Source organism: Salmo salar, chromosome ssa18 (assembly GCF_905237065.1).
Source record: "Salmo salar chromosome ssa18, Ssal_v3.1, whole genome shotgun sequence".
Classification (NCBI taxonomy): Eukaryota; Metazoa; Chordata; class Actinopteri; order Salmoniformes; family Salmonidae; genus Salmo; species Salmo salar.
In genome coordinates, this window is record NC_059459.1 from 32,336,935 (window position 1) to 32,352,658 (window position 15,724).

At 43.5% G+C, this 15,724-nt stretch overlaps 2 protein-coding genes across 3 annotated transcripts in view; both read right to left on the bottom strand.

Annotated features, from left to right (window-relative positions):
* Positions 1-2,959: 2,959 nt before the first annotated feature.
* LOC106591260 (octopamine receptor 1-like) lies at positions 2,960-11,385 on the bottom strand. Its single transcript, XM_045701763.1, has 5 exons — positions 11,025-11,385; positions 6,915-7,075; positions 5,459-5,574; positions 4,082-4,204; positions 2,960-3,809 (listed from the first exon to the last, which is right to left on the bottom strand). Exons 1-5 carry the CDS (start codon positions 11,194-11,196, stop codon positions 2,960-2,962), a joined length of 1,422 nt encoding a protein of 473 aa, XP_045557719.1. The 5' UTR covers positions 11,197-11,385.
* Positions 11,386-11,570: 185 nt separating this feature from the next.
* Positions 11,571-15,724, bottom strand: part of LOC106593393 (probable methyltransferase TARBP1) — a 37,225-nt gene continuing 33,071 nt past the window's right edge. For both annotated transcript variants that reach the window (XM_045701039.1, XM_045701040.1), the window contains one exon: positions 11,571-12,999. In XM_045701039.1, the coding sequence (XP_045556995.1) occupies positions 12,831-12,999 (169 nt within the window). In that variant the 3' untranslated portion in view covers positions 11,571-12,830. The remainder of the gene's footprint in view (positions 13,000-15,724) is intronic.

Genomic DNA, 15,724 nt, shown 5'->3' on the forward strand with positions numbered 1-15,724 from the left:
TTAATTTACACAGGAACTAGACAGAATAACAGATTTAATTTACACAGGAACTAGACAGAATAACAGATTTAATTTACACAGGAACTAGACAGAATAACAGATTTAATTTACACAGGAACAAGACAGAATAACAGATTTAATTTACACAGGAACTAGACAGAATAACAGATTTAATTTACACAGGAACTAGACAGAATAACAGATTTTATTTACAAAGGAACTAGACAGAATAACAGATTTAATTTACAAAGGAACTAGACAGAATAACAGATTTAATTTACACAGGAACTAGACAGAATAACAGATTTAATTTACACAGGAACTAGACAGAATAACAGATTTAATTTACACAGGAACTAGACAGAATAACAGATTTAATTTACAAAGGAACTAGACAGAATAACAGATTTAATTTACAAAGGAACTAGACAGAATAACAGATTTAATTTACACAGGAACTAGACAGAATAACAGATTTAATTTACAAAGGAACTAGACAGAATAACAGATTTAATTTACACAGGAACTAGACAGAATAACAGATTTAATTTACACAGGAACTAGACAGAATAACAGATTTAATTTACACAGGAACTAGGCAGAATAACAGATTTAATTTACACAGGAACTAGACAGAATAACAGATTTAATTTACACAGGAACTAGACAGAATAACAGATTTAATTTACACAGGAACTAGACAGAATAACAGATTTAATTTACACAGGAACTAGACAGAATAACAGATTTAATTTACAAAGGAACTAGACAGAATAACAGATTTAATTTACAAAGGAACTAGACAGAATAACAGATTTAATTTACACAGGAACTAGACAGAATAACAGATTTAATTTACACAGGAACTTGGCAGAATAACAGATTTAATTTACAAAGGAACTAGACAGAATAACAGATTTAATTTACACAGGAACTAGACAGAATAACAGATTTAATTTACAAAGAAACTAGACAGAATAACAGATTTAATTTACACAGGAACTAGACAGAATAAAATATTTAATTTACACAGGGGAGCAACTGCTTGTCAAGAAGCCACACCAGCCACACTCACGCTAGAAGTTCAGCTCCCTGAAACAATTATGTTCAAATAAAAACTCATTTAACCATAAAAAGGGGAATTTCTATCATCCTAATGAAGGTGTAGATTACATCTCACATTCCAGTGTTTCTAATGAAGGTGTAGATTACATCTCACATTCCAGTGTTTCTAATGAAGGTGTAGATTACATCTCACATTCCAGTGTTCCTAATGAAGGTGTAGATTACATCTCACATTCCAGTGTTTTTAATGAAGGTGTAGATTACATCTCACATTCCAGTGTTTCTAATGAAGGTGTAGATTACATCTCACATTCCAGTGTTCCTAATGAAGGTGTAGATTACATCTCACATTCTGGTGTTCCTAATGAAGGTGTAGATTACATCTCACATTCTGGTGTTCCTAATGAAGGTGTAGATTACATCTCACATTCTGGTGTTCCTAATGAAGGTGTAGATTATATCTCACATTCCAGTGTTCCTAATGAAGGTGTAGATTACATCTCACATTCCAGTGTTTCTAATGAAGGTGTAGATTATATCTCACATTCCAGTGTTCCTAATGAAGGTGTAGATTACATCTCACATTCCAGTGTTCCTAATGAAGGTGTAGATTACATCTCACATTCCAGTGTTTCTAATGAAGGTGTAGATTACATCTCACATTCCAGTGTTCCTAATGAAGGTGTAGATTACATCTCACATTCCAGTGTTCCTAATGAAGGTGTAGATTACATCTCACATTCCAGTGTTCCTAATGAAGGTGTAGATTACATCTCACATTCCAGTGTTCCTAATGAAGATGTAGATTACATCTCACATTCCAGTGTTCCTAATGAAGGTGTAGATTACATCTCACATTCCAGTGTTTCTAATGAAGGTGTAGATTACATCTCACATTCCAGTGTTCCTAATGAAGGTGTAGATTACATCTCACATTCCAGTGTTCCTAATGAAGATGTAGATTACATCTCACATTCCAGTGTTCCTAATGAAGGTGTAGATTACATCTCACATTCCAGTGTTCCTAATGAAGGTGTAGATTACATCTCACATTCCAGTGTTTCTAATGAAGGTGTAGATTACATCTCACATTCCAGTGTTCCTAATGAAGGTGTAGATTACATCTCACATTCCAGTATTCAAACTTGTAAACAAGACTGTATAGGATTTCTGTTAATCAGACTCCTTGCAGCCAATGGCAATGTCTGCTATAGGTATAATGCCGGGAGCCACTTGTGGATTTGACAGCTCTAACGCAGTTCTGCCTCCGACAGCATCAAAACAACTGCTATGCTGATGTTGACTGAAGCAGATGTGATTGAATGGAGCCGTTGGTCCTCTGTTTGACCCCACGTCCTCTGAGGTTGGAGCGCAGGGTAAGTGGTAGTACAGCACTCCTGGAGACGTTTCATTAGGAGTTAAGTGCCTTGCTCAACGACAGATGGATGGTTCATAAAGATCTTAATCCGCTCCGACTAGCATACATCATGCTCTACCCTCACTGTGATCTCTCCATAGAAGAAGGTTGCCTGTCTGTCTCTGGTGGCTGCAGAGAACGGCAGACTGCTGCCCTCTGTTGTCCTGGTGGGGACCTGCAGGCACTCCAACCTCCTGTTGGAACTCCTCTCCCCACCTCCTCCAACTGAGTCCTGCCACAGGGGGCAGGAGGAGGAGGAGTATCCAGAGGAGGAAGAGGCGGAGCTACCGGGACGGAACACACCACACACACGCTCCCTGGAGCTGTCTGAGAAGTTGGAGTCGACTGTGAAGACGGAAGAGCAGTAGGCCCGTCTAAGCCCCTCTCCTACAGGTGGGTTGTGGATGTCAGACCCAGGCCCAGGACATACTAGGCCAGGATGGGGGCGGGGCCAATGGGGGCGGGGATGGACGGAAGTCAGAGTACATGGGTCACATGGTTCACTGCTCCTCCCCTCCTCTCCCTCACCCCTGGTCTCGCCTCCCCCCCCTCCCCACCACGTTCCCCCCCCAGGCGCACTCTGATCTTCTGCTTCAGGCACCGCAGAGCCCCCTGGAACCTCTGACTGAGCAGAGCATACAGCAGAGGATTGATGTCTGAGTTCAACAGAACCAACCAATAGGAGAAGGTGACCGCCGAGGGCGGGACTAAGGAGGACTTACACGATAGGGCGGTCTCCGTAGCCTGGACTAGCGCAACGCCTATATATGGAGTCCAACACAGGAAGAAGGCGGAGATAACCAGGAAGAGACGTACAACCCCGTGGTGATGGAGGTGATTAGAGTTGGAGTTCTGGTGGGGCGGATGGGGCGGATGGGGGTGGCCATGGGGGGCGTGTTGGGCCAGGAAGGAGAACAGTCTCCGGGATGCAGCATTGGAGCTGGAGGTAGAGCCTGGGTAGCTGGAGGTCTGTGGAGCTCCAGCAGTATGATCTGACGCTGAAGGAACGCCGTCCCCAACCTCTCCATGGGTCTCCGATACAAACCGCCCACTCAGATGATACACTAGCCTGGAGGTGGAAGGACCGTGGGCACCTAGACACCTCGGACTAGTCCGCTCAGAAGTCATCTCGGTCGGGAAGGAGGAGCTCGGCATTCCAGTGTTTCTCTGGAGCTGGTCCTCCAGGTTGTGGATCCTCCTGGCGTGGCTCCGGGCTACACGGACGATGATGACGTAACAGAAGAGGATCACCGCAGCAGGCATGAGGAAGGACAGGGCAGCCATGAAGGCTGTGTAGCTGGGACTGCTCTTCCAGTTCACCGCACAGCTGAAATTATAGTACATGGTGATAGTTTACATTAGTGACCTTATTACTGTAACATGTCCTGGAAGTACTGCACAGTGTAACAAGTATTGGAATTTCTCACTGTTACACAACACTGTAAGAATGAGTAATAGCAATTATTGATACATTGTACTCACAGGAAATATTACACATTATCTAAAGCAAACATACATTTTAGTGCTTACATTCCATACATTTTGAGATCATACATTGTTAGTATATTTGACCCCAGCGGGAATCGAACCCACACCAACCTGTACATGGGAGCCATGTAGGACACAGTGCTCCAGCCCAGCAGAGGAGGACAGCTGGTGACCAGGGCCTGGAGCCAGATCCACAGCACCACAGCACCCTTCCTCCACAGGGTACAGTGGGAACTGGAATAATAATATAAATAACTAGAAAAGTTCCATTCTGAAGGAAATGTCTGTGCTTGCTTTAACTGTTTCTAATCTAGATCTACAGTCTAATGAGATGTCCTAGGTTTAGATCTGATTGGTCTATAGTCTAATGAGATGTCCTAGGTTTAGATCTGATTGGTCTATAGTCTAATGAGATGTCCTAGGTTTAGATCTGATTGGTCTATAGTCTAATGAGATGTCCTAGGTTTAGATCTGATTGGTCTAGATCTACAGTCTAATGAGATGTCCTAGGTTTAGATCTGATTGGTCTATAGTCTAATGAGATGTCCTAGGTTTAGATCTGATTGGTCTATAGTCTAATGAGATGTCCTAGGTTTAGATCTGATTGGTCTATAGTCTAATGAGATGTCCTAGGTTTAGATCTGATTGGTCTAGATCTACAGTCTAATAAGATGTCCTAGGTTTAGATCTGATTGGTCTATAGTCTAATGAGATGTCCTAGGTTTAGATCTGATTGGTCTATAGTCTAATGAGATGTCCTAGGTTTAGATCTGATTGGTCTAGATCTATAGTCTAATGAGATGTCCTAGGTTTAGATCTGATTGGTCTAAATCTATAGTCTAATGAGATGTCCTAGGTTTAGATCTGATTGGTCTAGATCTATAGTCTAATGAGATGTCCTAGGTTTAGATCTGATTAGTCTAGATCTATAGTCTAACGAGATGTCCTAGGTTTAGATCTGATTGGTCTAGATCATAGTCTAATGAGATGTCCTAGGTTTAGATCTGATTGGTCTAGATCTATAGTCTAATGAGATGTCCTAGGTTTAGATCTGATTAGTCTAGATCTATAGTCTAACGAGATGTCCTAGGTTTAGATCTGATTGGTCTAGATCATAGTCTAATGAGATGTCCTAGGTTTAGATCTGATTGGTCTAGATCTATAGTCTAATGAGATGTCCTAGGTTTAGATCTGATTGGTCTAGATCTATAGTCTAATGAGATGTCCTAGGTTTAGATCTGATTGGTCTAGATCTATAGTCTAATGAGATGTCCTAGGTTTAGATCTGATTAGTCTAGATCTATAGTCTAATGAGATGTCCTAGGTTTAGATCTGATTGGTGCAGATCTTCAGTTAGTAGTACAGTGCCTTCAGAAAGTATTCACACCACCTGGAGAATACTTTCTGAAGGCACTGTATCATTTGTCTAGATCTATTTTAGTTGGTTCAAATGTATAGTCTTGTAGTTAGTCAGGACCATTGAATTACCTGTAGCGCAGACAGTCCATGATAGAGTGGTAGCGGTCCAGGGCGATGGCTGCCAGGGTCAGGACTGATGCTGTACAGTAGACTGAGGAGGTGTACCCCACATACAGACACAGGTCCTAGCAGACAGAAGGTAGGGAGAAACAGATGAACCAGTCAGACACGGGTCCTAGCAGACAGAAGTAAGGAGAATGAGATTAACCAGTACAGTCACTGTTATGGGACACATTTCTCACACACAGACAATCAAATCAAGTTTTGAAAGACTCGCTAGTGTTATGGAAGGGGCAGCCACTGACAACCCTGCTTCTGGAGAGTTACCCGCCTGACAACCCTGCTTCTGGAGAGTTACCTGCCTGACAACCCTGCTCCAGGAGAGTTACCTGCCTGACAACCCTGCTTCTGGAGAGTTACCCGCCTGACAACCCTGCTTCTGGAGAGTTACCTGCCTGACAACCCTGCTTCTGGAGAGTTACCTGCCTGACAACCCTGCTCCAGGAGAGTTACCTGCCTGACAACCCTGCCCCAGGAGAGTTACCCGCCTGACAACCCTGCTCCAGGAGAGTTACCTGCCTGACAACCCTGCTCCAGGAGAGTTACCTGCCTGACAACCCTGCTCCAGGAGAGTTACCTGCCTGACAACCCAGCTTCTGGAGAGTTACCTGCCTGACAACCCTGCTCCAGGAGAGTTACCTGCCTGACAACCCAGCTTCTGGAGAGTTACCTGCCTGACAACCCTGCTCCAGGAGAGTTACCCGCCTGACAACCCTGCTCCAGGAGAGTTACCCGCCTGACAACCCTGCTCCAGGAGAGTTACCCGCCTGACAACCCTGCTCCAGGAGAGTTACCTGCCTGACAACCCTGCTTCTGGAGAGTTACCTGCCTGACAACCCTGCTTCTGGAGAGTTACCCGCCTGACAACCCTGCTCCAGGAGAGTTACCTGCCTGACAACCCTGCTCCAGGAGAGTTACCTGCCTGACAACCCTGCTCCAGGAGAGTTACCTGCCTGACAACCCTGCTCCAGGAGAGTTACCTGCCTGACAACCCTGCTTCTGGAGAGTTACCTGCCTGACAACCCTGCTTCTGGAGAGTTACCCACCTGACAACCCAGTATCTCTCCATTAGGAGGGTTGGCCTCCCCTGGGTTATGGTCCTCCCCTGGGTTATGGTCCTCCCCTGGGTTATGGTACACCCCTGGGTTATGGTACACCCCTGGGTTATGGTCCCCCCTGGATTATGGTACACCCCTGGGTTATGGTACACCCCTGGGTTATGGTACACCCCTGGGTTATGGTCCCCCCTGGGTTATGGTACACCCCCGGGTTATGGTATATTGTGAGTTAAAACACTACAGATTAACCATATGACTGCTTAGAGGCACTATAACAGCAATGACACTCACACACACACTCACACACATACACACACAGATGAATAGAAGCCCTAGGTCAGACTTACAGTACAGTCGACCCATCCGTTGTTCATGATGGAGAGAGCTATGAAGGGCATGACCCCAACCCCAACCAACAGGTCACTGATGGCCAGGTTCATAATGAGCACTGATGTCACGCAGTGGAAGGTCTTGGTGGCCGCCACTATCACAATCACCAGGATGTTACCTACAGACACACACACATAATATGACAGCATTAGAGGCACATGGATCTTTACTTTCCATTAAAGGGGCAATCTGCAGTTTCTATAGTCATTTTTTGATGTATAAATTAACAGTGTGAACAGCCATTTTTGGATGTATAAATTAACAGTGTGGACTCGAATCACATTACCTGGACTCGAGTTTGACTCCAGTCAGAAATTTGATGACTTGAGGCTAGATTTAGAGATTTAGACTCGGACTTGACTTGAGACTGATGACATGAAATTATCTGGCCAGGTTTTGTAACATTTTGTCACTTATTTTGTGGCACAGAGTCTTGGTGGATTACTCTCCACGCAGCCAGACACAGTAGCTTGCAAAAAATGTGCAAGAGATTGGCTAGTGAAACGCACACTCGGCCCTCTGATTGGACCAGCAAACTGTCAGTCAACACAGGTCGGATGAGCTAGTGGTTCTCAAAGTGGGGGTTGGTCGTGAGAAGGGGTTTGGCGGTCAGAGTGTGAAACTGAATGGAAAAAATATATTTTTCATAGAAATTGTTTTAATAGGCTACAACCATTTGCATATTGTATATGTGTAACTAAGCCTATTCGATCTGGTCACCAACATAGGCCGATGGCATTACACCAAATTCCTTTCTCAAAAACATCTCATCTGTGCTTCAGAACCGAAAAGATGTGCGTACTGAGTGTTGACCAATGACCAGTCTGCAGCATCGGCCGCCCCGCACATATCCAGATAAGTGACCAAAAATCACTTGTTTCATCCTCTCCGGTTTTGCCTGGTAAAAACAGAGTAGCCTGCATTGATATTATCCATATACAGCTCAGCAATCTGTTACAGAGCATCTTATTATCCATATACAGCTCAGCAATCTGTACAGAGCATCTTATTATCCATATACAGCTCAGCAATCTGTTACAGAGCATCTTATTATCCATATACAGCTCAGCAATCTGTTACAGAGCATCTTATTATCCATATACAGCTCAGCAATCTGTTACAGAGCATCTTATTATCCATATACAGCTCAGCAATCTGTTACAGAGCATCTTATTATCCATATACAGCTCAGCAATCTGTACAGAGCATCTTATTATCCATATACAGCTCAGCAATCTGTACAGAGCATCTTATTATCCATATATAGCTCAGCAATCTGTTACAGAGCATCTTTACCAGAACAACAGTCTACCTGGCAATTTCATTTATCATTTTCATATTTCAGATAGGCCTAGTTTGGGTGAGTTAATTAAGCTGTATATATAGTACCTCAGTTCTGTGTATTGGCTATATGTCATAAGATAGCTGTAACATCGCACTGCCTTCAATACTTATGGGATGATGATGTAACATATTCTGGGGAATTTATGGCTATAGTGAATGCAGAACCTCCGCTGCATACAGTGGGTAGGCCTTGTAACCGAACACACCTACAGTAAATTTGCGTTTTGGAACACCAGAATTACATTCATTTCCAATGAAACGCTGCGTTTGCTTTGCAGCATTGCGTTGCAGAGGCAGTTGCAGTGCGTTCGGTGTGGTGCATACGTTGGATTTATCGAACGTATGCGTCAAACTGTATGCTTTAAACGGCTTGACAGAAATGGTAGCAGAAGGTGAATGTTGAAGTTTTGTTGCATACATATCCAGATTATGCCGTTTACTAATTTGCGCCAAAACACTGTCGGTGTGTTCGAAGCGTTATGATGCTGCTTGCTCTGGACTCTAGAGAAGTGACATGATATCCCTAGTCGATATTGATTGACATGAATGACTTTCAGCTCAAAATGCAGGTGTAAAACGCAGTTTAATTCTGTATCTTGTGTTTTGAAAATGCATAACCGTTTATGGCTGTATGAATTCTTATTTCTATGGCAACGACAGGCTACATCTGCTCAGAGATTGTGTTCGCGTGTGCATGTGCGTGCGCTGGAGTTCTCGAGCGTTGAACCGCACATTTTTGGCGCACTCCGGTCAAAACGTTTAGGAAACAATGATCTAGCAAACAGATTGCTGATTTGCTGTACAACTATAGGATCGGGTGCCGGCAAACGTCAAATTGTAGAGAGAGAGGATTTCCATAAATAAATATGCAGCTCCAAAATAATATGAACTGTTTACTTTACAAGCTCACCAGCAATGGGCCATCAAGCGACACAATTACTAGCATAGGCCTACTTGTCTTTTGGTTTGTCGAAATTGATTAAAATTGATAATTTACTTATGAAGCTTGCATTTGGAATTTGTTGTTCAAATTCATTATTACATAATCAAAATGTGTTGTAGACAAAATAATGAAAAGGGCCTCAATAAATAGACAGATTTGTAGTTGAAGTCATTACATGTATCGATGTTTTATTTTACTTGACTTGACTTGCTCTTACAATGCACGACTTGGACTTGACTCCAGACTCGACCAGTTCTATTTGTGACTGGACTTGAGACTTGGACCTTATGACTTGAGACTTGGACCTTATGACTTGAGACTTGGACCTTATGACTTGAGACTTGCTTGTGACCCGAATAATAGTGATTCGGTCCCACCTCTGTAAATTAATGATATAGGTAACTGCTAAAATAAAGGAAACCAACATAAAGCGTCTTCATAGGGCGCTGGGCCACCACGCACCGTCAGAACAGCTTGGAATAGATTCTACAATTGTTTGGAACTTTATTGGAGGGATGAAACACCACTCTTCCACGAGAAATGTCATCATTTTGTGTTTTGTTGATGATGGTGGAAAATGATGGTGGAAAACTCCAGAATCTCACATAAGTGTTCCGTTGGGTTGGGATCTGGTTACTGACTGACTGACTGACTGACTGACTGACTGGGTGACTGACTGACTGGGTGACTGACACACCCACAAATGAGATCTCTTCTAGCCATGGTAGCCAAAATAATGGGCAACTGGGTATTTTTCTACATGACCCTAAGCATGATGGAATGATCATTGCTTAATTAACTCAGGAACCACTCCTGTGTTGAAGCACCTGCTTTCAATATACACTTTGTATTTACTCAAGTGTTTCCTTTATTTTGGCAGTTATCTGTATGTACCCATTGATTGTTGAAGAATATAACTTATAAATGCCTCATGAGCTTAGTTCACCTGTCATACCTCATCAAAACCAAAAATATAAACTTGTTTTACACCAATGTTGGTAAACAAAGTAAATGTAAAGACACAATATAGCCTCAACATGGTTAAAACTATCATTTGATCTCCTGGATGGTCAGTCTTTGCATCCATAGCTCCGTCTATGAATTTGAGAGTGGTTATATTTCTTCAGGCCCAACGGTCAGCTGTGTAGAGGAACGGGGGCAGGGACAACGCTTGGTTGTTGTTTCAACTGCTGATTGCAGCTTTAATTTATACAGCAAGTTTCAGAGTAGGCCTTCTGTAGAGGTCTCAAAGCATTTTTCTATGAAAAGCCATTGCTACAAAATCCATTGAAAGAATAAGGCAACATCAAAAACAATATTTCGATGCTTGTGGTGCTTTAATCGCAAACATCGCCAGTGTCATTCTAAAAGAAAGCACATCACAGAGAGACATCTAGCACCAATGTATAGCAGCACCCAGCGGGGCTTGAACAGCAGGCATCACGCCAGCGTTTCCCCTTGATTATTTTACACAGGCATAAAAGGCTCTCCAAATCAGTGTTCGGGGCATCTTTAATCCGTGTTCTGAGCCTTTTTAATCAGGGTTTAACACCTCTTAAACCCAACATTTCAATTAAAACCATTATAGGAGCCCAATGGCTTGTACGGAGGAGGGGAACATAAAGGGCGTCTAATGCTACAATGAAGATAACGCTTATAACTGGAAGTCAGTGAAAACTAAAAAGTGATTCACTTATTGGAGAATATGAAGTAAATTTTCATGAGCTGTATGAAAATAAAGGTGTTCCTTGCAGTTGCGCATCTGCGTTATGACACACACCTGTGACTGCGCCGAGACACATCAACACCATCAGCACCTCCAGAACCAGTTTAGTTCGGGGGGACAAGTTGAGCCGAGCCTCGGCCGTCGATGTCGCATTCCGGACTGAAATCCGCATCTCATCCGGGAAAGGGGCACTTGTATCCAGCCAAGCGCCATCTAGCTGCTCCATTTTTGATGGTATTTAGCCTCGTTGAAACTTTTTGTTGATACTGGTTGGAAATAGTTTTGGACGCCAAATATCCATAGGCTATTAATTCTACACAGGGTAAACGACATACATTCTAGTCATCTTGTAAATACTTTTCCTTCTCATTATCCATTGTTCCTATCCTCTACCGGTCTGTCCCCGCCGCACCGCTCAGTGGTTCGTTCACCTGCGCAACGTTATTCTTGGTCAAAGTTGGGCGTGGCGCACGGCACCTTTCGGTGAAGTACTGTGAGCGAATGTTCTTTCTGCGCTATGAACGGCTCCGTGACAAATAACATGGTTTGTAAAGAAAAACATAAATCAACCAAATGTGTGTGATAAGAAAAACAACAGAGTTCTTAGGAAATAATTGTTTTATTTGTTAAAAATATGCATTACGTTCTCCAACAATTTCTCCACTCCATAAAAAGCATTGTACAATGTTTAATACCATAGAGAAAAAACAGAGACTCGGGGAAAATCAGGTGTCTGCTGCTTTACTGGGATAGCACTTGGAAACATGACCCTGTCCAAACGACAAGCAGCTAACGCATTGGAATATTCTAATGTAATATCTAGCCACGGCTAAAGCGGAAATAACCTCCAAGGGATCTGGAGATGGGTTCTAGGTTTAATAACAAGTCACCACTTGTAAGACTATAACATCCATTCTCTACATCTATGGCCAATTGGAGGGTTAAGGCTGCATTTTAAACGGTAAAAAAAGGATAAAATGAATTTAAAAAATTCTACAAAACACATAAACTGTGACCTTATGCTCACAGCATATGGAAGAGGTAAGTAAATGGTTTCTCCTTTGATGACTGACACCTGCCTGAGGTGGGACTTTGACAATAACAAGAAACTCTCTGGTTTGAACAGCATAACAATAGAATTGAGGTCAATTCCTCTCCTAGTCTCCTAGACTCCTAGTCTCCTTTCCTTCATGACCAGATCTCAGAGGCCTGCAGTAGGGTGAGGTTGACACTGGGTTTCTGTTGGGTCAGTGGCACGTTTTCCCCTCAAATGGTTAAGGTTAGGACTTGGGGAAGGCATTCAAGCTGATCTTAGATCTGTGCCTAGGTTCAGGTTCAGAGGTCACCCCAGCTGCAGGGCCAGTAGGGGGGGGTAATGGCAGGTGTACCCCCACACCAGCAGGGTTAGGGCCTTACAGAGAGGGGTCAGTCACCACAGCAGATTCACTAGGTCTGGGCTGAAGTTGCCTGTAGGTACAGATATAGGATCAGCTTCCCCTGCCCCAATTCTAACCTTAATCATTAGTGGGGAAAGGCCCTGTGTGGCTCAGTTAGTAGAGCGTGGTGCTTGCAACACCAGGGTTGTGGGTTCGATTCCCACGGGGGACCACTATGAAAATGTATGTACTCACTAGTGTAAGTCGCTCTGGATAAGAGTGTCTGCTTAATGACTACAATGTAAAGGGGCAACTTCACCCTACTCCGTAGCAGGGCCAGTAGGGGGTAGGTACTGGTGGGTTTACCCCGACACTAGGGTCGTGTTCATTAGTGCACTCAATGGAAAACATTTTAAAAAACATTTTGCAACAGAGTGAAAATGTTTGTTTCTTATCGGACAAGTCCAGGTCGTCCCTCCCTGTTTCAGTGTGACTTCACTCCAGTAGAGGGCAGGTACTGGCGGGTGTACTCCCAAACCAGCAGGGCGGCGCTCACGTGTACGTTGAGGGAACGGATGACACCTTGCTGAGGGATCTCCACACACACGTCCAACAGCTGGAGCAGGTTAGCTGGGATACCCTGACGCTCATTACTAAAGTAGGGGGGAGGGAGGGGGAGGAGGGAGGGGAAGGAGGGAGAGGGGGGAGGGAGGAGGAGAGAGTGAGAGAGAAAGTATGAATAAAAGGAGAATAACTAGACAGGTGAAATATGGAACACAGTGCTAGGAGACGAGATAGGATGTTGGTCCACAGAAATAAAAGGACTGGAACACTGGACATTCCCATTCAAGTCAATGTCATTCTACTTCTATAGCGTAAGGTCGAAGTTCATTTAGAACCGTGTTAGATCCAGATATATATAGATCCACGCGACTGACATTTAAAGGTAATTTCCAATTGAGCCGACATATGCAGTGGTTACCTACAATGTGGTCTCCGCAAATGCGAGAGCAATGCCTTTAAAATAGGTGCATAGCCGAAAAGGGGCATTGGGGTTGAATCCCGGCCTTAGTCACTGATCTACAGAACATTCACCCTGGCCTGCTGTAAACAATATGACAGAGACAGGTACAGATAGTATGGTTGTAATGGGTTACATTAGACAAACACCCTGCTGTGCTGGAACAGAGCAGACAACAGGTGGAGTGATCACTGACTAATGGCTGTGTGTGTGTGCTGGTGTGTGTGTGTGCTGGTGTGTGTGTGTGCTGGTGTGTGTGTGTGCTGGTGTGTGTGTGTGCGTGTTGACTGAGTGCGAGATACACTTTGCCTTGTTGTGTTCATTACAAATAGCAGCTCTCCTCGGCCCTCTCAGCTTAAACAAACCCTGTATGTTTGACTGAGCTCAACCACCCAACCCAGGAATGATCAGCCTCCAGTAACACACTAATAACAGAGAGGCCGTTTGGAGACGGTACACACAGTAGAGAAAAAACCTGTATTACTGAACGATGTGTGTCTATTGATCAAACATCATTCTGTAGCTTGTGTGTGTGTGTGTGTGTGTGTGCGCACACACACACACACACACACACACACACACACAAAGTCTGAAGTTTACATACACTTAGGTTGGAGTCATTAAAAGTCGTTTTTCAGCCACTCCACACATTTCTTGTTAACAAACTATAGTTTTGGCAAGTCGGTTAGGACATCTACTTTGTGCATGACACAAGTCATTTTTCCAACGATTATTCACAGACAGATTATTTCACCTATCATTCACTGTATCACAATTCCAGTGGGTCAGAAAGTTTACATACACTAAGTTGACTGTGCCTTTAAACAGCTTGGAAAATTCCAGAAAATTATGTCATGGTTTTAGAAGCTTTTGATAGGCAAATTTACATCATTTGAGTCAATTGGAGGTGTACCTGTGTATGTATTTCAAGGCCTACCTTCAAACTCAGTGCCTCTTTGCTTGACATCATGGGAAAATCAAAAGAAATCAGCCAAGACCTCAGAAAAACATTGTAGACCTCCACAAGTCTGGTTCATCCTTGGGAGAAATTTCCAAACGCCTGAAGATACCACGTTCATCTGTACAAACAATAGTACGCAAGTATAAACACCATGGGACCACGCAGCCGTCATACCGCTCAGGAAGGAGACAAGTTCTGTCTCCTAGAGATGAACATACTTTGGTGCGAAAAGTGCAAATAAATCACAGAACAACAGCAAAGGACTTTGAAGATACTGGAGGAAACAGGTACAAAAGTATCTATATCCACAGTAAAACGAGTCCTATATCGACATAACCTGAAAGGTCGCTCAGCAAGGAAGAAGCCACTGCTCCAAAACCGCCATAAAGAAGTCAGACTACGGTTTGCAACTGCACATGGGGACAAAGATTGTACTTTTTGGAGAAATGTCCTCTGGTCTGATGAAACAAAAATAGAACTGTTTGGCCATAATGACCATCGTTATGTTTGGAGGAAAAAGAGGGAGGCTTGCAAGCCGAAGAACACCATCCCAACCGTGAAGCATGGGGGTGGCAGCATCATGTTGTGGGGGTGCTTTGCTGCAGGAGGGACAGGTGCACTTCACAAAATAAATGGCATCATGAGGAAGGGAAATGATGTGGATATATTGAAGCACCATCTCAAGACATCAGTCAGGAAGTTAAAGCTTGGTCGCAAATGGGTCTTCCAAATTGACAATGACCCCAAGCATACTTCCAAAGTTGTGGCAAAATGGCTTAAGGACAACAAAGTCAAGGTATTGGAGTGGCCATCACAAAGCCCTGACCTCAATCCTATAGAACATTTGTGGGCAGAACTGAAAAAGCATGTGCGAGCAAGGAGGCCTACAAACCTGACTCAGTTACACCAGCTCTGTCAGGAGGAATGGGCCAAAATTCACCCAACTTATTGTGGGAAGCTTGTGGAAGGCTACCCGAAACATTTTACCCAAGTTAAACAATTTAAAGGCAATGCTACCAAATACTAATTGAATGTATGTAAACGTCTTACCCACTGGGAATGTGATGAAAGAAATTAAATCTGAAATAAATCATTCTCTCTACTATTATTCTGACATTTCACATTCTTAAAATAAATTGGTGATCCTAACTGACCTAAGACAGGGACTTTTTACTAGGATTAAATGTCAGGAACTGTGAAAAACTAAGTTTAAATCTATTTGGCTGAGGTGTATGTAAACTTACGACTTCAACTGTATATGTGTATGTCAGTGATGCATGGCTGTAGCATGTGTTCCCTGTTCTTCCCTCCACAGAGCACCCATTAGAGACCAGCATGCCTGCGCACGTCTCCTCACTGCAGCAGGAAGCAGAGCTGTGTGTGCGTCTGCCTGATA